General features: G+C 33.1%; 1 protein-coding gene across 6 annotated transcripts in view; it reads left to right on the top strand.

The window, feature by feature from the left end:
• Nucleotides 1-27394, top strand: part of Znf148 (zinc finger protein 148) — a 147505-nt gene that overhangs the window by 64132 nt on the left and 55979 nt on the right. For 5 of the 6 annotated variants that reach the window (XM_026394082.2, XM_026394073.2, XM_026394057.2 and 2 more), the window contains one exon: nucleotides 22855-22980. In XM_026394082.2, coding sequence (XP_026249867.1) covers nucleotides 22903-22980 — 78 coding nt within the window. In that variant the 5' untranslated portion in view covers nucleotides 22855-22902. Of the gene's footprint in view, nucleotides 1-3521; nucleotides 3537-22854; nucleotides 22981-27394 lie in introns of those variants that run through there. The other variant, XM_026394089.2, reaches the window with a different exon arrangement.

Genomic DNA, 27394 nt, shown 5'->3' with positions numbered 1-27394 from the left:
AGCCATACCCTGTCCCTGTTTTTTAACTTAAGATAGTGCTTCAGTCATAATCACCCTGCCACTTCTATTGACCCTAGATTGAGCTCTGCCATAGGGACTTATGTTTACTTGTTCAGTGTCTGTCTATGTAATAGGCTTATATACTCTACAAGAGCAGAGGTTTCTTATCTTATACTCCGAGATGTTGCCACATAGGTTGAATGAATGGATAATTACTTATAATTATGTTAAAAAATGTGGGCTTGCCAACTTAGTCTATAGTAATACTTTTTCTACTTTTAGTCTGTTGATATCGTGTATTATATTAATTGATTTTCAAATGTTGAATCAATCTTGAATGTCTTGAATAAATTTCAAGTATAATTCTTTTTATACACTGTTGGGTTTGATTTGATAACATTTTTACGTTTCTGCTTATGAGAGGTGTTCATCTGTAGTTTCTTAGTAATGTCATTGTCTTGTTTTGATTTTAGGGTAGTGTTGGTTTCATAGAATGAATTAGCAGGTATTCCTTCTGCTTTTGTCTTCTGGAAGAGATTGTAGAGAAACATTCTTTAAATGTTTGGTGGAATTCATCAGCACACCCTTCTTTGGTTTGTACTTTCTGTTTCAGAAGGTTATAAATCATTGGTTAAATTTCTTTAATAGATTGTTTTATTTCTTGTGTGAATTTTATCAGATTGTCCAGATTGTCTTTTAAGGAATTGGTCCATTTCATTAAGATTATCAAATTTGTGGTTATGAAGCTGCTCTTGGCATTCTTTTATTATGCTTTTAGTGTGTATGGAGTTTCCTTTCTTTCATTTCTGATATTTGTAATTTATATCTTCTCGATTTTTCTTTTAGCATGGCTACAGAGTTGGCTTTTTAATTACAATTTTTATCATTCTCAAATTTATAGTTCAGTAGTGTTAATTATATTCATAGTGTACCATAGCTCTCTATAAGTATTAATGGAGGAATCAAATCCAGGGCTTTAAACATGCTAGTTGGCAAATACTCAGCCATTGAGCATTTGCAAAGAACTTTATCTGGCAAAACCTGAAACTATTTGTTGAACAACTCCCCATTTTCCTTCTCCCCAGTATAGGTTTATAGATTTTATTAATGTTTTCAAAATGTTTTGGTTTTTCTGTTTTTTTTTATAATTAATGTATTTCTGCTGAGTCTTATTATTTCTTAGGTTTACTGTGGTTTTAAATTTTTTTTCTATAGGGGGAAGTTTAGACTATTGATTTTAGATCTTTATTTTCTAATATATGTATTCAATCCTATAAACTTCCTTAGAATTACTTTTTTAGCTGTATCCCATTTGCATTTTTATTTTCATTTAGTTAAATATGTCTAACTTCTCATGAGAGTTTTCTTCTTTTCAACCGTTTATTACTTTGAAGTGTATTGCTTGATCTCCAAGTCTTTTGGGGTATTTTCCAGTTTTTTTTCCTACCTTAATTCCATTATTGTCAGAATTATGAATGGTATGATTATTCTCCTTTTAAATTTAAGGTGTGTTTTATGATCCATGATGTGATCTATCTTGGTGAATGCCTGAGCCATCCTTGATCTTTTAGATAGTTCTATAGTGATCTTCCTATATGAGATGTATAACTTCTCACTCCCCTACTAAAACTTTTTCAGTGTTTCTTCAGTGCCAAACAGATAAAATGAACCTTTTTTTTGGGGGGGGGGCATAAATGGAAAGAATCCTTATAATCAGGTCCTTTTTGTTTTGTTTTCCTTTCCCCAATACTTGGGAATTGAACTCAGGGGTTAGTTACTCAGCTACATTCCCAGCCTTTTTTATTTTTATTTTTTAAAGTCTTAAGATAGAGCCCTTTTTTGCTGCTGAGCCTGCCCTCTAACTTGCGATTCTCCTGCCTCAGCCTTCTGACTAGTTGGAATTATATTACACCACTGTATCTGACATATAGGTTCCTGCTTATCCAACTTATACAGTAGTTCAAATCTCCTCTCCTATATTTTATGCTTTAAGTGTATCAGGTTACTTTAATTGCTCACACTATGATATTATTCTGTTATTTTGAACACATAGTGTATGCCTGTAGTATTCTTGTTTGGCATTCTATAGTTGTGTGCTTTCTCTTTTGCATGGTGGTCATTATGATACTAACTTGCTTTGACTATCTTTGCTTGCAGGACTCTTGTGAGTATGCAGTATGCTTTAAGTTTTCTTTCCTATAGTCTGCCTTTAAATTTTATGTTTTTTAGTTCTTGGGCTATAATAGGCAATTAGGTATTATTTGAGTGGAAAGATATATTTTATTTTTAATTTTTATTTTTTTAATATTCTCTAATGAATTTATTGGCCTTTTATCTATTGATTTGGGAGGGATGGCAAACATCCCTCCCAAATCATATATTTTTAATTGAGAAAAAACTTAAAGGAAAATGCTGAGACCCTGTTTATAGTTCAGAATTTTGACAACTGCATAAACTTACATGATCTCCAATACATTAAGGTGTAGATGGGATGCATGATATGCAATCATCCTATAAGTTTTGTTTGTATTTCTTTGTAGTCAATGCCCTTCACAATTGTTAATGATTATTTCATCATAGATTATTGTTGTCCTTTGGGAACTTCCTGTAAATGGCATTATATGTAACTCTGGCTCCTTTTGCACAGCATTGTATTTTTATGGTTCATTTATGTTGGTTGAGTATCAGTAGTTTATTCTTTTTTCTTGTTGATTAGTGTCCTATTTTAATATTATGAAACTTGTTTACTCATTTTTCCTTATGGTTATTTTTGTTGTCTCTTACTTTTAATCATTATGAATAAAGCTGCTATGAAAAATTTTGTATGAGTCTTCTTTTGGTACATTTTTGTACAAATATTATATCTCATGAGTTTTCAGTATGTTTGATTTGTCTTTAAATCAATATCACATTGTTTTGATTGCTGAGTTTTTTCGTAGTAAATTTCAAAGTCAGATAGTATTAAGACCTCCATTTTCGTTACTTTTACAAGACACACTGTGACTCTTTTATATATATCCTGTTACTATTTTAAGGAGACTGATTGGTTATTTTATATCCTTAGTGTTTTTGTGGAAAGCATAGAACCAGCCTTTCAATTTCTATAAAAAGAGCCAGCTGAGTTTTGATTGGGATTGCATTGATTCTATATGTTGATTTGAGGAAAATCAACATTTAAATAATACCGGCTTCTAGGCCATGAGCATGTTATATCTCTACATTTACTTAGGTTTTCTTTAATTTCTCTCATCATTGTTATATAGTTTTCAGTGTAGGGTAATTGGACACATTTTAAAATGCCATTTTAAAAAATGTCATTATTTGAATATAAAAATGCTATTGATTTTTTTTTTTAATTTTGAACATGTACCTGAGACTGTTAACATTTTAGTTCTTATAGTTATATGTTCTTTAGGTTTGCTTAGTATCATGTTGTCCATATGTTTCACTTCTTCTTTTCTGATTTGTATGCCTTTTTCTCTTTCTTTCCTTATTGCACTGACTAGGGCCCACAGAATAATTGATGCGCAGAAGTGGTAAGAGCAGACATCTTTGATTTGTTCTAGATCTTAAGGAGAGTCCAAATCCAGTATTTTGCTATGGAGAATTTTGTTAGCTGAAGGGATTTCATTTGTGATTTTTGTTAGGTTGAAAAAGTTTTCCTCTTTATTTGTGTTTTTTTTTTTTTTAAGATCATGAAGGGATATTTAAATGCTTTTTTTTTTTTAAACCATGAAGGGATATTTAAATGCTTTTTCCTGCATGTATTGAGATGATCATAAAAGTTTTTTCTCTTATTCTCTTAATGTAATGAATTGTACTGATTTTGAAATATTAAATCATGCATTCCTGGGATAAACCACACTTGGTCATGATGTTGGCTATATGTTATTATACTTGGTTATATGTTGTTGGGTTTAGCTTACTAGTTTAAAAATTGTTATATGTATATTCATGAGGAATATTAATCTCTAGTTATATCTTCTTGCAATATCTTTGTATTTAGGTATGTGGACTTCATTATAAATGGGTTAGGAAGTATTTCCTCCTTTATTTTCTGAAAGAGTTTGTATATAGTTGTTGTTATTTCTACTTTACGTATTTGATGGATGTCACCAGTAAGATTAGTCTGACCTGAGTTTTCTTTTTATGAAGGCTTTAAATTACAAATTTAATTTTTAAAACGTGCACAAGTCTATTCAGATTTAAATTTTTTCTTCAATAATTTTTTGTAAATTGTACTTTCTAAGGAATTTGTGCCTATCTTCTATCTTTTTAATTGTTTAATGGACAGATTCTACACAATTTCTTTTGTTGTTTAAAGGAACTATAGTGATGTTTTCTTATTCCTGATATTGGTAATTTGCTTATTTTTTAATTAAGCTGGGTAGATATTTAACAGTTTTCCTAATCTCTTAAAAGAATCGAATTTTGACATTTTAAAAATCTTCATTATTATTTAACTTCCATTAATTTTTACTCTTTATATTGTTTCCTTCTACTATTTTGGTTTTCATTTGCTCTTCTTTTCTTAAAAAAGTAGAAGATGAGATGACTGATTTTAGACCTTCCTTCATTTTGATGTAAGCATTTGAAGCTCTAAATTTTTCTCTAAGCACTGCTTTTGATGTGTTATTTTTATTACATATCAAAATACTTTTAAAATTTCTTTGATTTCTTCTTGACTGATGAATAATTAGAACTATTCTGAGTACTTTGAAATTCCCAGGTATCATCTTATCACTGGTATCTAATCTTTGTTGTCAGAATATACATTGTATAATTTCAGTCCTTTTAAATATATTTATTAAGATTTTTGTTTCAGTGGCTAGCATATGATCTAATTGGTTGATATACTGTGTTCATTTGAAAAGAATGTATGTCTGGCTGTTGTTGGGTGAGTTATTTTTTTGTATATGTCAGTTAGGTCAAGTTGTGTGGTTATGTTCTCCAACTCTTGTATCTTTGCTTTAGTTTGTCAATTACTGAGAGAGGACTGTTGGTGTTTCCAACAGTTAAAGTTAATCTGCAAAAGGACCCAGTTTTGTAATTAATGTTGTATTTAATTCTTATCCCTCTTTCGTTGTCATTAATCTAGGTCAGTTTTTCAGATTTTAAATTTATTTTTTGCATTTATTTTATAGAATGTCCTTTACTTGGATTTATCTGATTTTTTCCCCTTATAAGTTAATCATCTTTGACGGGAATATTGTAGAAGTGATGCTTAATTTCTCCCCATTGCATTCTGACAGTTGGCACATGATTTTTGTTACCTTCATTCTGATTGATTTTGCTTACTTGATAAGGTGGTGTCTACTAGTAATTGTCACTACAGAGTTAATCCTATTTCTCTTTTCTTTCTTTCCTTTGTTTGTAGTATTTGATTTGAACCCAGGGCCTTGTGCATGCTAGGCAGCACATGTACTCCTGAGCTATATCCCTTCCTCTTCTCTCATTTTAAGAATTTATTCACTTATTTATGTGCATTAACATAAACTTAGATTTTTATTTTATTCACAAAAAATATTTTAATCATTTTAATAAGTTATTTTAATGCTTTGTTTAAGATTTGGCCAATGGGATCCTATGCCCATCAATCTTCAAAACTTTCTTGCTTTCTGGCACAAGATGATCTAGGCTTATCTTGTACTCTTCTTGCCTCAGTCCTGGAGTCAGCCATTTCCCCAAGGAATTCTAGTTCATTTTAGTGGAGAATAGTATTTAGAAGCTAGGATCTTAGTTTTCAACACACTGTGCCCTGTTATTGGGATATAGCTGCTCCCAGGCTTCTCAATGGACATAGCTGCAGAATATGAAAATATATGTACTCATGTATATATGTACATACTGTATGTATATATGTGTTTGTATTCTGTATATGTAATTATCTACATTTATTTATGCACACATTTGCTTTTATATACATTTTTTAATATCCATCTGTCATTATTGAAAATATTGTTAGGTTTACAGCAAACATCTCTAATTGAGTTCAACAACTAGAGAGTATATTAGACAGTGAGAATCCTGACTTGGTTGTCTTTAATGTGTTTCCTATTATTATTTTGTCCTTACTAGTGGAGCTGTCCCTAGCTTTTACTCCATAGCAGTGCTTGCCTCCCCATCCCCTGCATGGATGCCCTTCTCCCACAGCATGTGCTTTGACAGCTTGATTGGGACTTGGCACCACATGGATCCTCATCCTTATGGCACTCTTGCTGTGATAGACTGTGCTGATCCACACCAACTCTGATACTTTCTTCATGTAACTCAGCTTCTGATACCTTGCTCCAAGCTCTTATTCCCCCACAATGTAGACCCTTCCTTATGCTGCTTGAATTCCCAAAATCTCATGTTGAGCTTCCCTTCTGTGTGGAGAATCTCCGCACCCTAGTTGGCCTCTGACATCTTGTATTGGGCACCTTTTTCACACTGAAGCCGTCTTCATCCTGACTCTTATTGGATACCTTGTTCTGGCCCAGCCTAGAGCTTTCAGGCTGTCTCATGAGGGAAAGGGGATACAGAGGAGCAGAAAGGGGAAGGGACAAGATCGGTCCATTTGTAGTCATATCTCTTCCCCTTCCCCTACCATTCCTAACCCCTGGCTATCCCAAATCCATTTTTCCATCCCTGGAGCTTTGTCATTTTGAAAATGTTTTTTCAGTGAAATCATACAATATGTGATCTTTTGGGATTGACTTTTTTTTTTTAACCTCAACATACATTATTGAGAATCATCCAGATTGTTGTTTGTGTCAGTAATTTGTTCCTTTTTATTATAGAGTAGTATTCCACAGTATGGTTGTACTATGGTTATTCTTGTATTGGGGGGACATTGTAGTTGTTTCTAAGTTTTGGCTGTTATGAATACAGCTTCTGTGAACATTGGTATGCAGGTTTTGTATGACATAGGTGTCCATATCTCCCAGAATAGCCTACTACTCTCTTGTCTCTCAGATATAATCACTATGTTTTGGTACTTTTTTTCATATGCATATTGCACATATTAACCTACTCTTTCTGCTTGCTAGCATATTTTGAACTTTTCTCAACCCCCTTCTAAAAGTTCTCCAATATCCGCTTGATATTCTGTTTTTATGATTACCCAAAATCGAATGCTATTATTTTTTAAAAGATAACCATAGGGGCTGGGGTTGTAGCTTAGCGCTAAAGTGCTTGCCGAACACATGTGAAGCCCTGGGTTCAATCCTTAGCACCACATAAAGATAAATAAAGGTATTGTGTCCATCTACAACTTAAAAACAAAACAAACAAACAAACAAAAACCAACCAGACATGATGGCATACACCTGCTATCCCAGTGGCCCGGGAGACTGAGGCAGGAGGGTTGTTGAGTTCAAAGCCACCTCAGCAACTTAGCAAGGCGCTAAGCAACTCCACAAGATCCTGTTTTTAAATTAAATATAAAAAGAGGCTGGGATGCTTTGATACCAAAAAAAAAAAAGAGAGATATTGATAAATTAATCTTTGAAACACTTTATCATACCATATACCAGAAAGGCAGAATTCAGGGTTCATGTAACATTGTTTTTATAGAATATAGCAGACAGAATAAATTTTATACCTTATTCCCTTTATTTTTTCAATTTTATTTTTTAAATACATGACAGCGGAATGTATTACAATTCATATTACACATATAGAGCAAGATTTTTTCATATCTCTGTTTGTAATAATAAAGTATTTTTATACCAGTTCATGTCTTCATACGTGTACTTATACCTTATTCCTTATTTATGTGTCCATGTGGGTCTTAGTATCATGAATATACACCCCTATCCCCAGTACTGGGAATTAAACCCAGGGGTGCTCTACCACTGAGCTGTATCCCCATCCCTTTTAAACTTTTTGAGACAGAGTCTCCCTAAGTTCTGAGGATGGTCTTCAGTTTGCTGTCTTTGTGCCTCTGGCTCCAGAGTAGCTGGGATTATGGCATTTTGACATGAAAAGAGGACATTGACTTAGAACTATATGCTGATTATGGCATGAATATGTATTTGTTAAGCTGAAAAGAGAACATTTACCTAGAACAATATGATCCAGGTTTACAATAGTGTATCAACCTTGGGGTTGGGGTTGTGGCTCAGTGGTAGGGTGTTTGCCTAGCACATATGAGGCACTGGGTTCGTTCCTCAGCACCACATAAATAAACAAACAAACAAATAAATAAATGTTATATTAAAAAGTGTAAAGTGTATCAAACTTAAAGCTAACATGTCTTCTTCACATGCTATATAGATTGTGCTATAAATAGCCTTTTAAAAATAAATACTAAGCCAAATGCGGTAGCATATGCCTGTAGTCCCAGCAATTTGAGGAGGCTGAGGCAAGAGGATTGCAAGTTAATGCCAGCCTCAGTAATTTAGCAAGGTCCTAAGCAACTCAGTGAGACCCTGTCTCAAAATAAAAAATACAAAGGGCTAGGAATGTGGCTCAGTAGTTAAGAGCCCTAAATTCAATCCCTGGTTATATCTCCTACCCCCAAAATGATCCTGAAGGTGTTAGTGGCTTTCTTCTTTCACTTGGAAGTTACAAAGAACTGATTAATTTTTTTGTTTGTTTATTCAGAACAAAAAGTTGAGTTTTCTTAAATGGTTAAAAATTTTTAGATTCTGTAGCCCATGAAAACTCTCCTTAATGTCTGGTGACAGTTTTCTTCATTTGTGGTAATTGTTAGTTTTCAGGATTTATCTTGATCACTACTTTAAATCAGTCACCCAGATTCAGCTCAGTGACCCTGTGTTTTCAATAGCAAAGTACAAGTCAGCCTTTTAATATCTGTAGTTTATTTATTAGAAGTTTGTTTCCTAACATGTTAGACATTTAAATGAAGATTAAATAAAATTAGTTTTTCAGTTACTTAGGCTCACTAGTTATATTTCAAATGCTTAGTAGTTATCTGGGCTCATGACTCGTATTTGACAACATAGATAAATAAAATTTCCATCATTGTAGGCTGATAGTACTGTAGAAAGCTTCTCAACCAAGAAACTAAATTTATTTCAGAAATTTTAAGAAAAGTGTTTGGATATTCTTTTTATTCTTGTCAGATCTACTCAGGAAGATTTGGGAAGTCATAATTTTTCTTTTTTGCAGTACCAGGAATTGAACCTAGGGTCTCACACTTGCTAGACATATGTTCTACATCTGAGCCTCACCCCTAGTCCTGGGAAGTCATATAAGTTTTTATCTTCTTTATTTTTCTAGTTTGATGGCAAGCATGTTAAGAGGAAGGACTTACGTTTTATATTAACAAAATGGAGCAAATTATAAAATATGATACATGCTACGTTTGTATTCTAATAAACTGTTGGATTATACTCCTTGAACAAAAGTATTTTTATAAATTAGGAGATACGTAAAAAATCATATCCTACTTATATTATAATATAAAATATTCTGATATGTATAATTCCAGGGGAAAAATGTACTTAAACATTTGTGTGGCATTTTAATTTACTCACAAATTTTTGTGCTATAAAGCAGCATGAATAAAATCCTAGGCATGCTTTCATGCATTTTGTGTGTCTGAATAATTTTGTTTAATGGCTCAGAAAATTCAAAATATATTTCATATATTTGGTATGAAAATTCTGTTTTATTTTTAAAATTTTCTTAAATCTTGTTATTAGTTTAGGAGGATGGTATAGTATTTATCCCAAATATCTCATGGTCAAGTCAATAAGAATCTAACATGCAGATGCTGTTTTATGTAAATATTTTGTAGTAGGTAATTTCTTTCCTCTTATTAAATAAAAAAATTCATTATACTTATTTCACTGTTCCTTAAGGTATTTATTATTTTTGATGCACATTTTGCACTGTGGTTTAATTGCAGAAATTGGATTGCATTTATTGATGACAAATGATTTTTCAAAATCATCCTGGAAGGTGATAAACTTCTTTGCCTTTTATTTGCTTGAAATAGCCATTAGTAGGAAGTTTGTTCCTCTGTCTTTGGCTGTTTCCTTCTTGTCATCCATTATATTGTATACTTTTTCAGAACCATTTATAAATTATAGCTATACCTTGTTACTATTACATTTCTTTTATAATTCATTTAAGGGGTTCAATAGGAGTTTTGTGGGCTACTGAGTATTAAAGTGACATGGAAGTTAATAAAATGATATAAAAGTAGAAGTTCCTTAGAGTCAGGGTATTGCTCAGTGATACAGCACCTACCTAGCATATGTGGGACCAGGGTTTGATCCTCAGCAACATGGAAAAGGTAAAAAGTTCCTAACCTCGGCTTACTCTTAATTCTGAAGAAGTTACTAATATTGATATTCTTCTGGAAATTTTTAATTTATAAACAAATATATTGTGTATGTATTTATGTCTGTGTAATATGTTTTAGATACATAATACATATATTTAGCATAAATATATGTATGTATTTGAAATCTGCATTAATTTAATGACATTTTGTAGAGATTTATGTTATTGCATATAAAACTGCCTTATTTATCTTAATGGCTGATTAAATGGTATGGCATCATTTATTGAGCCACCACCCTGTTGATACACATTTATGTTATTGGTTGGTTGGTTTGAGTGAAAAAATAGTAAAAGGAATTTGCTTATGTTTTTATGCATTTATGTTTGTGTGTACATGCACATTTTTGGCATTATTTGCCTAAGTATATGTGTTTTTACTGAAACATAACATTCATATAGAAAAGTATGCAAGTTATTAAGTGTACTATGTTGGTCAGTTTTTTTTTTTTTTTTTGGTCATGACCATAATATTTGACAAGGACAACTTAGAGGAGGAAAAGTTTATTTTGACTCACAGGTTCATAGGTTTAGTCCATGGTCAGCCATCTCCATTGCTCTTGGCCCCAAGGTGAGGCAAAATCATGGCAGAAGGGCATGGCAGAAGAGCACCATTCATTTCATGATAGCCTGGAAGCAGAGAGAGAGGGAGTTGAGAAGGGGCTACAGGAAAGGTGTACCTTTCCAGGGCTTGCTCCCAGTAACCCCTACTCTGTGCACATCCCTTCTGTGTATAGTTACCATCCAGTCAACCCATTCAATCTAGGGTGGACTGAATTAGGTTACAGCTCTCACAATCCAATCTTTTTACCTCTGAACATTCCTGAATTAACACAGGAGCTTTTGGGGGACACCACATATTCAAACCCTAACATGTACATTTTGGTGTCTTTAATCAAAAGTGAGCATCTTGTATAAGCGCTAACCAGCTCAAGACATAGAACATCACTAGCATCCCAGAAGCCCCACCTCTTCTATCCCTCTTAGGTACAACTCTCCTTTCATTCCTAGAGATTACCACTGCCCTAATGCTTTTATTGTGGCCTTTAGTTCACTCAATTTGAATTCAGTATAAATAGGATTACATATAGCATATATTCTCATGTCCGGTTTCTTTGTTTTACATTGTTTATGAGATATAGCCATCTTATTGCATATAGTATTAACTTAGTCTCATTTCTGTATGATCAGTTGTATGAGTATATATTTGTTCTAGTATAATAAGCATTTAGATTTTTTTCTAGAGAAGCTGGAATTATGGCTCTTGTAGAGTGCTCGCCTGGCCTGCTCAAGGTTTTGATCCCCAGCACTGCCCCCGCCCCCCGCCCAGAGTTTCTAGATGTTGGCTATAATGCAAAATGGCACTGTGAATAATCTTGGAAGTGCTTTGTGGTGTGTGTTTGTACTCATTTCTGTTAATCATGTACTTAGATTTGAATTTGCTTATGTCCAGCTTTAGCAATTACGCCAGAAGTTTTTCTAGTTGGTTTTGCCAATTTATAATAATTGCTCTGTGTCCTTGCTATTTGGTATTGTCACACACCAAATTTTAATTTTAGCCATTATGCTGGTTGTGTAGTGGAATTGCAGTGTGATATTAGGTTTCATTTCACTGATTAAGTAATGAAGTTGAATACTTACTTTCTCACATTTATTTAGAATTTATATATTATTTATTGGTAAGATAAGTTGTTCTCTTGCCCACTTTTCTATTAGGTTGTTTTATTTTTATTTTTATAAACTTGTAGTGGTTTTGTTTTATGTGTTTGTTGGTGTGTGTATTGCAGTTATGTTTTTCCACTTTGGCTTGCCAGTTTACTTTTGATTAACAAGTAGTTAATAAGGTTCAATTTATAAATCTTTCCTTTTTGGTAGTATTTTGTGTCCTGTTTAAGAAGTTTTTGCCTATCCCAACATCAAGAAGATATTTCCCTTTATTAAATTCTAGAAGGTTTAATGGTTTTTTCCTTTCCCATTTAGATTGACAGTCCATTTAGAATTGGTTTTTGCTGGTGATGTGAGGTGAGGATCAAGATTTACTTGTTGGTTACGTTTTAAAGATTCACCCACAGAGATTTTCTTTGTTTCCTGCTGCTGATGTAATGTTTAAGTTTTTAGAACAACTTAATAATTTTAAATAATGGCGAATAGATTTTTTTCTTTGATTATACTAGGATTTGTGCTAAAATTCATCTTAATGTTGTTTTAAGATTATAAAGTAATATACACAGAAAATGTAAAATTTTTAAAGCTGTAAAGATCATCATAAAAATAGCTATAACCTTATTACTCTGGAATAACCGCTATTTATGTTCCTTTGTCAGCATTTTAGTGTTTCCTTTTTTTGTTGCTTTCTTGTATAGATATTCGTGTGTTTGTGTAAAATTTGCTTCACGTATATTTGTGTTTATGAAATTGTAAAGGTGTATTTATCTTTATTTTATCACTTAATCATAAACTGTGAATCTTATCCTGTCATTAATATTAGTCAAAATCTGCATAATGCCATATAGTTGGTATTGTAACTTATTTTACTATTTATTATTGGATATTAGACATTTGTAATTTTTATTATAAATAATAGTGTGATATTTGTTATGTGGTCTTGTTGTCACGTGAAATTATTTCTTTAGTTAAATTTTCTTAAGGCTCTTGATACATATTGACCAAAATATAATTTACAAAAGACCTCCAATTTGGTTTCCTCTAATACTATAGAAGATTCTCAACTTAATATCTTTATAATGATTTTTAAAGGGAAATGTGAAATCATTTTTTGATTCATATATGATTGTGAGGGGGTAAAAAAAAACAAGTGAGCTTGATCTTGGGTGGAGGGTAGAGAAGAAAATTATTTTAGAAGAGACTACTTAGACGGGGGATGGATAGTATTATTGAAAGGTAAGGAAATTACAAGGAGGATTTAATGTGAAGGAATTTTAGCTGTATTGAATTTTAGATATCAAGATGTCTGAGTGGAAAAGTTTTGTAACATTTGGTAAAGCTTTGTGTATACAAGCAGTTATACATCTGCAATTGTGTGGTAATGATTAATAACCATATGTATTTACTTAGTATGTGAAAGTTCTCAAGATTTTGCTCATCTTATTTTTATTTTGAGGGCAGGGTCTTGCTAAGTTGCTGAGGTTGAACTTGAACTTGGATCCTTCTGCCTCAGTCTCCTTTGTCTAATCTCACTTGATTTTCTGAGATAAGGTGGATGTTATTACTACCAACAATTAACAGATGAGGAAATGATTATAATAATGAACAGCATCAAGAATCTATTGTACAGTGTTGTGTACTGTAGTTTTGGTATTTTACTTATATAATCTTATTTAATGCTACAGAAATCCTTTGAGGATTTTCTGTAAGTTACATGTGAACAAGGTCAAAATTATTAGATTTTATTTGTTCATCTTCACACTGCAAATATTACTATTTGTAATTGGATTGTATTTCTTTTAACTCCTAGCCTATATTTTTACCATTCTACCTCTGAAAGCCAAGTTTACTCAGCTGGTAATTGGACGAAGTGGCATTGAAAAACTCAAAAGTCTTCTAATGCTTTACCTAAGTATTGTTAGTACTTGGCCACTTTATTTTTTAAATTACTTTCATTCCCTTAGTCATATTCTAGAATAGCTAGAAATTCATTTCATACTCTGGAAGCCATCCAAACTATAGATAATATATAGAAAGATATAATATGTTTGTGCAAAAAGCATTTTAACATATCTGAATAATCTAGATTTATTAAGAAGCAGTAACAGTAGTGTAAATAACTCTTGAACTGAAAAGTATCAGATCTTGGTGCTAGTTTTAAAACTTTATAAATATGGATGAAAGAGACACCTGAAGTTTTAGTTTCCTTATTGGCAACATAAGTATAAGGAATAATTCATAGATCACAATAATTGGGATTTTAGTCTTAGCATAAGGAAGACATGAGTTTAAAGTTTGTTTTTCACTCTTGATTAATGTGATTTTAGGCAATAATACACCTTTTTAAAGTGGGATAAAAATATTTTTCCATAGACTTACTATAAGATTAAATGCCATAGACTGTAACAGGCCATATGTCCAGACCATATGTCCCTTGCCTGCTACTAAAGTCCATTGTGTTCTTAGTGACAAGGACAGTACCTGACACATAATAAATGTTAGCTAAATCTTAGTTTACTATGCTGAGAAAGAGAAATCACAAACTTAAAAACACCATATAAATGATAAAGTATTTTTAAAGTTAGAAAAGCCAGATCTAGAACAATTTTTTTTTAACTTTTACCTTTGAAAAAAATTTGGACTTAAAAAAATGTTGCAGAAATAGCAGAGTTCACATAAACCCTTCACTCATCTTTCCCTAATGTTAAACCTTACACAAACATAGTACAATTGTCAAAACCTGAAACTTAGACAAAAATACCAATAAACTACAGACCTCATTTGAATTTTAGTTGCTACTCTTTAAAGTCCTTTTTGTATTCCAAGATTTGATTCAGATCCCACATTTCATTTAGTAGTTGTATCTTCTTAGATTCCTCCAATCTGTAGCTGTTGCTTAGACTTTCCTTGTCTTTTGTGACCATGATATTTTTGAGGAACACTAGTCAATTATTTAGTAGACTGACTCTCAATTTGAGTTTGTCTGATGTCTCCTTTAGTTAGATTGAAGCTCTGCAGTTTGACAATCCTGAAAAAGGGATGTTGTGTCTTTTTCAGGGCATCATATCAGGTGGACATAATATGGATATGTCTTCATACTGGTGATTTAACTTTTACCCTTTGTTAAGGTGGTATCTTCCAGGTTGTTCCTCTGTAAAGTTACTACTTTTTCCTTTACAATTGACAAATACTTGCAGAAGATACTTTGAAACAGTATATTTATTAGTATAGATATTTATTTTACTGTATGGTTTATAATATAGTATTATCATATGTTCTTGCTCATATTGCTCTAAGCTTTGGCCATTACAAGTTCTTTCAGGCTAGGTTCTGTGTCCTTTTTTTGAGGTAATGGGGATTATACCCAGGAGCACTTATACTGAGCTACATCCCTAGCCCTTTTTATTTTGAAACAGCATCTTGCTAAGTTGCATAGAGTCTTGCTAAGTTCCTGAGGTTGGCCTTGAACTTGGATCCTTCTGCCTCTGCCTCCTGAGTCACTGGGATTGTTGGCTTTTGTCACTACTCTCAGCTCTATGTCCTTTTGATGTGCTCTGATGGCTTTTCAAGCATGTTAGCTTCTGGCACCACAATTTTTCATGGTCATCATCCATTTTCCTCTGCTTTAGCTCTAGAATCAGCTATTTCCCAGAGTCCTTAGCCTTTTTTATTTGGATAATTTATTTTAGAAGTTAAGTTCTTGCCAGGCATGGTGGTGCATGCTTATAATCCCAGCAGCTCAGGAGGCTGAGACAGGAGAATCATGAGTTCAAAGCCAGCCTCAGCAACTTAGCGAGGCCCTAAGGAATTCATTGAGACCCTGTCTCTAAAATAAAATACCAAAAAGGGCCGAGAATGTAGCTCAGTAGTTAAGTGCCTCTGAGTTCAATCCCTGGTTAAAAACAACAACAACAACAACAACAACAAGAAACAAACAAAAACAGAAAAACCAACCAAAAAATAAAGGTTACATTCTTTATGGTGAATGTCATCCCTCCATGGTAACTTCAGCAAACAAACTAGGAAGTATATTTATGTGTACTGACCCATATGAACACAGTATCTATACTAATTTCCTTATTTTGGTAGGACCCAGCCATCTGTATTAAAAGAGATTGAATGGAGGAGAAGGGAATGCAAAATATGGTTATAATGTATCTAGATCAATAATTCTCAAACATTATGGTCTTAGGATCCTTTCTCTTAAGGAATATTGAGAACTCCCAAGAGCTTTTGCTAATGTTGATTGTATATATCAGTGTTTACTGTATCAGAAACTAAAAATTCAGAAATTTTAAGTTTTACTTTTTAATTTGAAAGTAACAATAAGACCCATTACACATTAGCATATAACATTTTTAAATGAAAAATAATCCTGTTTTCTAAAATAATTTAGTGAGATTTAAAAAAAACATTTGTGAATCTCTTCATTGTCTAGTTTAATATAACTAAGTTTTCAAACCTACTGATGCATTTCTTAAAGGAGTTCTTAAGAGAAAGGAATAAAAATAGTAGGTTATGAAAGTAGTTTGATCAGGAAACCTGACACTGAAATGGAGTCAGGATCTTCTTGATTCCTTATATTTAAGAACCATTGATGTGGATTTACTGAAACTCCTACAAAATAAAGGCACGTGTTACTGGAAGGATGAATTCAGAACTACCAGAAGGTAAATGAGAGAACTAAAATCATATGATATCCTGAAAGTTGGAAGAATGGCATTTCCAAGTAGGGTGGTCAGTACCATTCCAGGTAAGATAACTTGATTTAATCACTTTATCCATCTATAGTTACTTAAACTATTAGATGCTGATAGAGCAATCAGAGTATAAATTTATAGTAACACACACACACACACACACACACACACACACACACACACATATATATATATATATATGAAAGTAGACCATAATTTGAATTGCAGATCTTTCAAATTTTTCAGATCAAAGGACTGTTGGTCAGTTTTCTCTCCTGACAAATGTCACTCCTTTGAAAAATTTTCATGTAATTATGGGTCAGGCAGAGTTAAAGATGGCTTATATTTCACTATGTCTTATCTGTCAGTGTACTGCTTTACCTCCTTGCTATTTTCTGCAGTTTTATAAGCTTGGAATTTGAAATCTTCCTGTTGGCTGGTTACATCAACTGTTCTTGTCAAAACCACCCTGGAAATACACACACACACACACACACACACACACACACACACACGCTTATGCTCCGTCTCTCACATTCTCTCTCTGAAGTTTTCCTTTTCTGTATTCCATAGATACCCCCAAATATTGCTAACATTTGTTGTTTAGCTATTATGTATGTTTGTAGTATAGTCAGTTGTGTTATATCTTTTTACATTTAAATATTTATACTTGTGGTCACCTTGATTCAACTTAAGTGTTTCCTAGGCAATATTTTGAAATAGATTTCTTCTGGTGATATTTAAACACATTCTTTTTATATGGCTGTGTACTACTTTTACTCTCAGGATAACTGTTTTCCTAAATTTGGGAACAGTTATTTTGTCTCTATATGCCAAGTACAGATTATTCTTTCAAAATGTTTGCCAAAAAAAGAATAGTAGGTAGAAATAGTTGAATCCACAAAAATCTGTGTGTGTATGTATGTATTTGTAGTACTGGGGAGTGAACCAGGGCCTTGCACATGCTTGGCAGGTGCTCTGCTACCAAGCTAAATCCCAAGCCCTTTTTAAAATTTTGAGATAGATCTGACTAAGTTGCTGAGGGTGGACTCTTAACTTGCAGTTCTCCTGCCTCAGCCTCCTGAGTAGCTAGGATTACAGGTGTGCACCACAGTGCCCAGCTCAGAAATTTATAGGAGAAACTGCAGTATGCTTTTGGGAAGAGAAAAAATCGCTGATGGGGAGTCAGGGGCACTAGAGAAGCAATGAAGCTGCAGACCCTTGATGATGGGTGGGAATGGAAGCATCAATACACAGTATAGAGGAAAGCAGAATACCTTTCTTTTTCTCCGTGAGTGGGAAGATAAGAAAGACTACCAGAAATTGAAATTGAAACTTGATAGGACCATATAGCTCCAGAAATGAAGAGGAGAGATGATGTAAGGATAGATACTTCTACCAGGTGACTTATGTTCCTTGCAAAAATCGATTGATCACAGAATCTTGAATAATCTGAGCTGGGGAGCTTGCAGTTGATATTGTTGGCAACGAGGCAGTATTGCAGAATCATTACTAGAGAAATGACAAGTAAGCAACTTTAATTTATTTGTGGAAGAATACATTGAGGAAATGATTATGCCCAAGTCAGCAGATTGGTACTATTAATTGGAGTGAAATGGATGTCGCTGGATATGTAAATAAGGATGTTGGGAATGAAAAGAAGGAAGAGTCTTGGAGGAGAAAGTTGGGGAGAGTAGCAAGCAGTTTTGGAAGAAAAAATAAAAAGGGAATACATAATAATTAAGACTCTTTTTTTATCCATAGGTCTGTTGCAGTTATTTCAACTATCTTTGATTTTCCATTCCTTCCTTGGAATTCCTACCTTTATTCCGAGTACCATTCATTTAGTTAGAGCAGGATATTGATATCTTGAATTATTCATTGTTAAGACCTTTGAAAAGGAAACTACTATTTAGCATGATCTCTTCGTTCTAAAATTATACTTACATATATGGATCTCAGTAAATGTTTTTGTTTTTTGTTATTTTAGTCTGACTGAATTTGGCACAGAGCAGGCCCCTAATAGCTGTTGAGTGAATAAATTAGTGAAAGATATTATGAGAAATGCCAGTGAAAAATACATGTATGTGAGATAGTTAAATATAAAAGAAAGACTTTTTATTTTGGGGCCTAAAATGAAATAAGTCTTGGAAAAGAAAGACATTCTGGATTCTGGACTTGAATTAGATTTGGAGCTTGAGAATCAAGAAAAGATTTTTTTTTCAATATAGGAAGACTTCTTTATGTTCAAAGTTGGGACCTAAATTTTAGATATGAAAGAGGGAGATACATTTTAGAAGTCTCAAGGAATCATGACACTATAGGACTTCTGTGTTGGAGACAACTTGGATCAGGGAATGAGCAGAGACTAGAGTTTTAGGAGGTGAATTTTCTGGGTTTAATTAAGTCTAAATGAAAAAGGACTTTTTTTTTTTTTTTTGGAAGTGGTGGTGCTATTTCTGGACAGTGTGAGAGTGCATTGAAATTCAGACCTAATAGTCATGAATGTGCTGATGAGATTGAGTGAAATAGTTAAACTCAAATGTCAGAATAAAGGAGGGGTTTTTGTTTGTTTGTTTTTAATTGACTTTTTCTAGACTTGATTTTCTTCGTGTTTAGTGGATTTTAAAAATGCAGCAAACCAAAGTGATGTAAACCAATCCTCAAACACCGAAGGCCAAATGTTCTCTCTGATATTTTGGATGCTAACACATAATAAGGGGGGAGCAGCGTCTCAATCCCAGTGGCTTGGGAGGATGAGGTAGGAGGATCTGAGTTCAAAACCAGCCTCAGCAAAAGCAAAGCGCTAAGCAGCACAATGAGACCCTGTCTGTAAATAAAATGCAAAATGGTGCTGGGATGTGGCTCAGCGGTTGAGAGCCCCTGAATTCAATCCTTGATCCCTCTTCCCCCACCCCCAAAAAGTTCATTGGATTAAGACAAAGGGGAATGAATGGATGAGGGGGGGATGGGAATAGGAAAGACAGTAGAATGAATCCACATAACTTTTTAATGTTTATATGTGAATGTATGGTCAGTGTAACTCCACATAATGTACAACCACCAGAATGGGTTTTTCATTAGAATAAATTGTACTCCATGTATGTATAATATGTCCAAATACACTTGTGAATCTAAAAAGAACAAAAATTATAAAGAATATGGTAGTATGTGACATACATTACTGATGTTTTAAAGAATTCAAAACTGAAGTAAAAAGGGAAAAAAGCTGAAATACTCATTTTGGGGAACTATTACCAACATTTCCATTAAAATTAAGGGCAAGGTAATTGTTTAATAGTTCATATTTATTTACATGGATTTGAAAGTTGTGGCCAAAATAATCAGATGAAACTAAATAAGTATAGATATTAGAAAGTAGGTTTAAATAATTATTTTTCCAAATGACAAAGTTTTCTAAGTTGAAAACTGAGGTAAAACTTTGTATCTCACAATTGGGTTGCTATAATATGAATACTTACAAAAATAAATACGTTCTCTAGGTGTTGCTGCTATCCAGCCCCCCCCCCCAAAAAAAAATCAATTTTTGTTAACAGTTTTTTTTAAATGAAGCAAACCAATGTTTTCTAACATTACTTGCCTACTGACACCTACTTTTTATTAATTACACTTTTTTTTGTTTTGGTGAAAAGTAACATGGAGAACACATTTTTCTTTTAAAGAGAGTTCTTAAGGAAAGGGTAGATAAGAATGAATTATTTCTTCATCATGCTTAAGAAGTTTTCTTGTTTTTATAGGTTGCTATTGTAGTCTTCCTTGGTAAAAGAAGTCTTAAGTTTTTTTCCAGACTTTTGCAAATCATTCTTTGTAGTTGTTTTATTATCATATATCTCTCTAAGTTTTTGGATTTGCCAACATCTTTTCTAAGTGCCTTAGGCTAGACCACTTTTATTGTATGATTATAAGTTATAGACAGATTCTTCCATTTATGAGTGATAAGCCTAATGGAACATTTTAGATAAGTCTAAAAATGTAATTTATAGTGCTTACCGATCAACTGATACTTCTAGGTTTAGGTATTTTTAATTAAAAGTATGCCTCATATTTGAAAATTAATATGATTACATGTATAATATGGTAGTAACTAAATGGTTATGTATTAGCTTTAAATATACATGTACTAACTTTTTAAAAATTTGTACACAAGGCTCTTTGCTTTGAGAATAGCTTATTTATAAGTCTGTATTATACTCTACTTGACATCCTTCCATTTTTGTACTTGGGATTGAACCCAGGGGTACTTGACCATTGAGCTACATTCCCATTTCTATTAATTTTTATTTTGAGACAAGTTCTCACTAAATTGCTTAAGGATTTGCTAAGTTGCTGAGGCTGGCTTCAAACTTGAGATCCTCCTGTCTCAGCCTTCAGAGTGACTTAGATTACAAACATGTTTCACTGTGCTTGACTGTACTTAGTACTTAATACTTTTACTAAAAAGAGTTCCTCTGTTTCTTCTTACTTCATGTTACATTTCATGGTTTCTTTGCAATTTATAAGCCTACAGAAATGTTTGGATTACTTTTTTTGGAGGCCCTACAAAATAGGCATTTCTTCTTTCTTTTCTTTCTTTTTTTTCCTTTTTTTTTTTTTTTTTTTTTGGTGTGGTGCTGGGGATTGGAACCCAGGGCCTTGTGTATGCAAGACAAGCACTCTACCACCTGAGCTATATCCCCAGCTTATGGATGCCCTGCAAAATAGGACAGAGCAATTCCACAGCTGCTTAAGTCTCTTATCTCTCTTTGTCTCATACTTAGCCCAGGAGTATTGTTGTATTTTATTAAACATCACTTCAGAGGTGGTATGATGTCCTACCCAAAGCCTTGTTGGTGGTGATATGACCTTATGTTTTATGTTCTAATTGATTAGTAATGTAAGAAGTCCTAAGAGCAGTCATATTACTGTTCTATAGCTTGATAAAATTATTAATTAGGTAAATAGTAATTTACATCATAGTTTTCTTATGCCAAGTTTCTTGATTTGTGATTTTTATATTGTCCACATTTCAGGAATTTATGGCAGTTTCTACTTCCTTATTTTGTCAATCTGAAATCCATGGCTTATCTTTAAACATTTTATTCATGAGCCTTTTCTACATAGCTGTCTGTCTTCCAGCTTACACTATTTATCTATAAGATGCTGATAATCTTTTGCATATTTTTAGTGTTCTTTAAAAATGTGGTCATTAGCACATTCTGCTTCTCAGATGATTCTTGAGGATTTTTGCTATATTTCATAGCCTGTTAAAAATTTCTTTTAAAGTCCTTGTGTTTTCACTTCAAGGATAGATTGAAAAAGTAGCAGTGAAGAGGGGTATAAAGGAGCACTGTTAGTTCTAATGAGAATTGACCGTACCATTAGTGACCTTAGACCTTTGGTTTCTTTTAGGACAAGCAGCACTGTGAGAACTGAGATCTAAAAATGGATTAATGTCTCTACTTATATATAGTAAGCATCAGATCTTGGGCAGAGTAGTGGCCTTAATCCATACACAATCTCATGATCACCTATTTGGTGATGGTTTATTGTAAAGCTTCGGAAAATACTGACTACTATCTTGGCAAAGACATTGAACATAAAATAATAAAGTTTTCATTGTTAGTCTATCTTTTCTTTTAATGTATCATATTTTATAAGTTTGTGTTGTATTCTTGATATTTTATAAAAGCAACCCCATCAAGATGTCTAAATGTCCCTTATGTCCCCCCCAGTATTGTATTGATTTTTGGAACTTAACCTCTTTTGGTGCTTGTAATCTCACATCAGTTCTTAAATGTGGCAGTGAAATTGATGTTTTGATGTCCTGACTTCTACTGTATTCCACTTTGATTATCTTTTCTCAGGACATCTTTAATTCTTATTCCAGGTAGATTTTTTAAAAAACCGTGTGTGTGTGTGTGTGTGTGTGTGTGTGTGTGTGTGTGTGGCACACACACACACACACACACATCTTAGTTTCACCTTCAGCTTAAGTACTCTTGATTTTTATTTCTCAACTGCCTATTAATAAATTCTATCAACACTGTTTAATTGGCACACACAGCGACCACACCACATAGTCGCTGTGGGAGCACCTACATGTAGGTTCAGCAAAGGATTTAACATACGATGACTTTTTTTTTTACAATGGACTTTTTATGTATTTCTAAAATCAGCTTTTTTTTTTGAACAGATAAGTGTAAAGCAGGAAATTACTTTTACTGATGTATCTGAACAACTGATGAGAGACAAAAAACAAATCAGAGAGCCAGTAGACTTACAGAAAAAGAAGAAGCGGAAACAGCGGTCTCCTGCAAAAGTAAGAGAATGTATTAAGGTGGTGGTTGCTAATCTTTTAATCTCAAACTATTGGTATAGCTTATAGACAGGAACCTGGTTGGACCTTAGGGCAGATATAAAAATCTTGTGTGATTTAGTAAAGTTGGCATGTTGCACCAGTTTCAACAAGAGGGAGGAGGGAGGGATGCCTGCCCAGAGATGGTGGACCATGACTTTCAAGTTTTTCTACCTTTTCATCATGTCCCTCTTTTTTCCTGAAAATGAACTTTTCTTTTCTTACATCTCTTTTATTCTCCTAAAACTAGGGGATGATATGTAGCACCTTGCTTCTCATTTATACTGGTTTTACATACTTATACATACACATATATAATGTACACACACGTGTATACATAATAATTTATTAATACGTGTGTGTGTGTCTGTGTGTGTACACATATGTCTGGTATTGGGCATTGAACCCATTGGTGCTTTTACTCCTGAGCTACATACCCAGCCCTTTTATTTTTTATTTTGCAACAGGGCATCACTAAGTTGCATAGGCTGGATTCAGACTTGAGATTCTTCTTCATCAGCCTCCTGAGTAGCTGGAATTACAAGTGTGCACCACCATGCCCAGCATCCCCAGCCCTTTTTATTTTTATTTTTATTATGAGAAGAGGGTCTTACTGAGTTGTGGAGGCTGGCCTTGAACTTGAGAGCTTCTTGCTTCAGCTTCATGGGTTATTGGGATTATAAATGTGAGCCACTGTACCCAGGTAGTTTAACTTACTTTAATATTAAGTAAAGTAAAATTAAATACCAGTTATTCATCAGGAAAAGCTTGTTGAATACCTTTAATAGAATGTAAGCTCCATGAGGGCAGGGATTTCATTTTACTCTATTATACCCCAGGAGCTTATTATAGGAGACACAATGGGCTCTTAGTGAATATTTTGTTGTTGAATGATGAGTAAATTACAAAAATGACCAGTAAATACTATTGGAAGTTACCTCTTCTTTTTTTTAATTAATTAATTTATTTTTGTTAATTTTTATGTGGTGCTAAGGATTGAACCCAGAGCTTCACACATGCTAGGCAGGTGCTCTGCTACTGAGCTATAGCCCCAGCCCTGGAAGTTACCCCTTGTTTTTGTTTGTTTGTTTTTCTCTCTCGCACAGTGGTAGTTGGCTATATATAGCCTTTTTGATATTCTTAGGAAATCTTTGAAATTGGTATATTTGTATCTATATGGTCAATTTTTCATCCTTTTTTCTTCCCTCTCTTTGTATATGTGATTTGAAGTCATAATCATCACTATTCTTTAAATATTTTGTATACCTTTTAAACTGTAATGTATTGAGGCTGACTTGTACTGGAGTAGCTCACACTGGCTTGCAAGTGCTGATTGCTAAAATTTCAGGAATTTTGTGAGCCAGTTGCTGAAACCATTGGTAGCTTATAATTAGTCATGGTGAGAGTATTTATCCCATGGAAATCAGCAGACACTTGCTAACCCTCTCATTCCCTAGCTGGTTGTTAAACATTTGTCAGTTTGGGCGATATAGAGGTATGACTATTATAGAAATTTTTGAAAAATATAGAGACTAAAATTACTTCATAGTTTCATTTCTTAGAAATAACCACTTCGATTTTCTGCCATATTCCCTTTCTAGTTTTTTTTTTTTCAATTTTTTGGGATATAAATAGATACTGATTTAATTTCCTGATTTTTAACCCTTAAGATGTGTGTAAGCTGTTTTTACATTTAAAGTTATTAATGGCTAAAAAACATTTTTATTAGCTAATGTATTATTTTTGATAGGTCATGTATTTAATGATTATTGTGTTGAACATTGCTGTGTTCTTGGAAAGTTGTATTCTTTTCGTCTCCATTTAAAACTATGCTGTACTAAAAAATTCATGTATTTATAACTGTATATGATTGAATCAAAAAGTGTGAACTTTGACATGAAGATAATGTTACTCATTCCAGAACTGTACCTATTACATTCCTACCCAAGTGGACCTACAGTGTATCCCTCTACACTCTTATCAGCCTTGAGTATCAGACTTTGATTTTTTTATGGCTTACAATGGATATATCATTGTAGTTTAAATTTGAATTTGTTTAATTGTGGTTATGCTAATTTTTTCCCTCCTTTTTATTGGCATTTTATGTTTCACGTTTTCTGAAGTCTTCTCTCCCATCTTTTTTTTCTTAGGGTCTTAAAGTTTTACTTAGTGATTCTTATGATTTTGTGTGTGTGTGCACGTGTATGTGGTATTAGGGAATGAACCCAGGACCTGGCACATACTAGGCAAGTGCTCTACTACTGAGTTATATCCCCAGTCCTTTTTATTTTGAAACAGGGTCTTGCTAAGTTTCTAAGGCTTGCCTCAAACTTGAAATCCTCCTGCCTCAACCTCCTGAGTTGGTGGGATTGTAGGTGTGTGCCATGACTCCTGGCTATGTGATGTATATTTTTTGTTCTTTACATTAATGAGTAAATCAAGTGACTCATGTAGAATAATTCCAGGGTTTGAGAAAAAAATATTTTCTAAAATGGTGATAGTGATTGATTGTGTTACTTTGGTTTCACTGCTAATCTATGGGGAATCTATTTAAAGATTCTAAACCAACATGATATATATAAGCTCTGTGTTTTCCTGGCTATTTTAGTACCAGGTTTTTCTGGTGCTATTATGGAGCGTAATATCTTTCTGAAATTCCCACTAAAATTCAAATTATTATCTTCTAATGTTATTGGGAATCCTTTTATTATGATATGTTCCAGGTGTTTCTAAATATAGATCAGATATTTAGCTGTTCAGCCATTTTGCTTGTCTAATTTCAGATTAACTCATTATTATTTTATAATATTTCTAATGGTATTAAGTATTTACACACTTATGTTGTAGTCAGATGAATGACTTGGCCTATTCTAACAGATATAAGAAAACACTTTTAGGACAATCTTTTTTTGGAAATCCTTAAAAGGGTAAAGTGACCAGAAATAATATATAGCAGATGGGTATATGAATAATAAAAAAACAATTATTTTTGAGTTATTACATAGAGAATAGGTGTAGAATTTTAACACTAGTCAACAGTCTCCAGATAAATTTTTTTTTTTTTTTTGGTATCTGGAGTCTCAGAACTCTCAGGTATAATAAGTTAATTATTTTACATTTTTGCGAGAGTGTGATAAAAAGTCACACTTGAGATTTTTCATTAAAGTAACTTATTCTGCCATTTTCTATGAAGAGAAATGAAAGTTTATCTTGGGTTTATAAGTCAGTGTGTTGCTTCTTTTAAATTGCTTAGAAACAAGTTCCTCACAGTTTTGGCCAACTCTAAGTATAATGTATATAAGACAGTGTTTTAGGAGCATTCTTTTTAGGAAATGCTTAGGAGGATGAAATGACTAGAAATAATATGTAACAGGGGTGTGAGAATTGTAATTTATTGTGTTTAAAAGACTGCTCTCTGCCCAACACCTTTCCAAATCTTGATTTTTGCTTTTATGAATATTTTGAGTAGATGTCACCTTGTGTCAAATTAGAGATATATTCAGGAAATATTTAAAATAATGTGATTTTTAGTAATGTCTGAATTTAGATACTTCTAGATGAAATTCCCTTCAAAATAACCTTTGTAAGAAATATTATATTGTTATGCCATCTTTAGCTGCCATGCATTTTAAGCAGTAATTGCTTTTTGAACCTATATTTTATGGCAAATCTACTTATATTAATACTAGTTAGTACTTGAAAATGGCCCAACACTTGGCAACAAATCTGATGAAGAGGAGGGTAAATGAAATAGGGAATATTATGTAGGTCAAAGTATTTACTGGATTTTGGAATTATCTGTTTTATGAAAGTAAATTTCTACATAGTAGAAGCTTGCCCCTTTTATTTACTTATTTTAAATTTATTTTTCTTTGTAGTGCTGCTTGGGATGGAACCTAGGGCTTGCTCATAGTAGACAAGCTCTCTACCACTGAACTAACACCATAGCCCAAATTTTATTTTAACAGCTTTGTTGTAAATTTTATTTTATTTTTTAAATGTACTGCTTTTGAACAAAAGTCAGCTTTTAATGTCTTGGTGCTGATGTTTTGAACACTTTTTAAAAATCATATATGTATTATAATGAAGCCCTCAGGACAGTTTTAGGGCTCTTGATCCTCTTGCTCTAGTGTTAAACTTGAATGTTAGACTTTTTAAGTGTTTTTGACTGCTAATACTTGCTACACTGTCTCATTTCTTTAAGGACAATGTTATTTTATTTTTACATTGCTCTATGTGGCCATTTATCACCACTTTTCCTTTGCCCCTTTGAATCTGTTTTGGTTTTGTTTTGGATAGGACCCCAGATACCTAAAGTTATTAGAAGTGTATGAAAAGTCTGTGTAGCTATATGTTTGTGGTTCTACCTCCTGGCCTC

This window comes from Urocitellus parryii, chromosome 2 (assembly GCF_045843805.1).
Source record: "Urocitellus parryii isolate mUroPar1 chromosome 2, mUroPar1.hap1, whole genome shotgun sequence".
In the NCBI taxonomy this organism is placed as follows: domain Eukaryota; kingdom Metazoa; phylum Chordata; class Mammalia; order Rodentia; family Sciuridae; genus Urocitellus; species Urocitellus parryii.
Note: the sequence above shows the minus strand (reverse complement) of the source record. Positions and strands in the feature narration are given on the sequence as shown.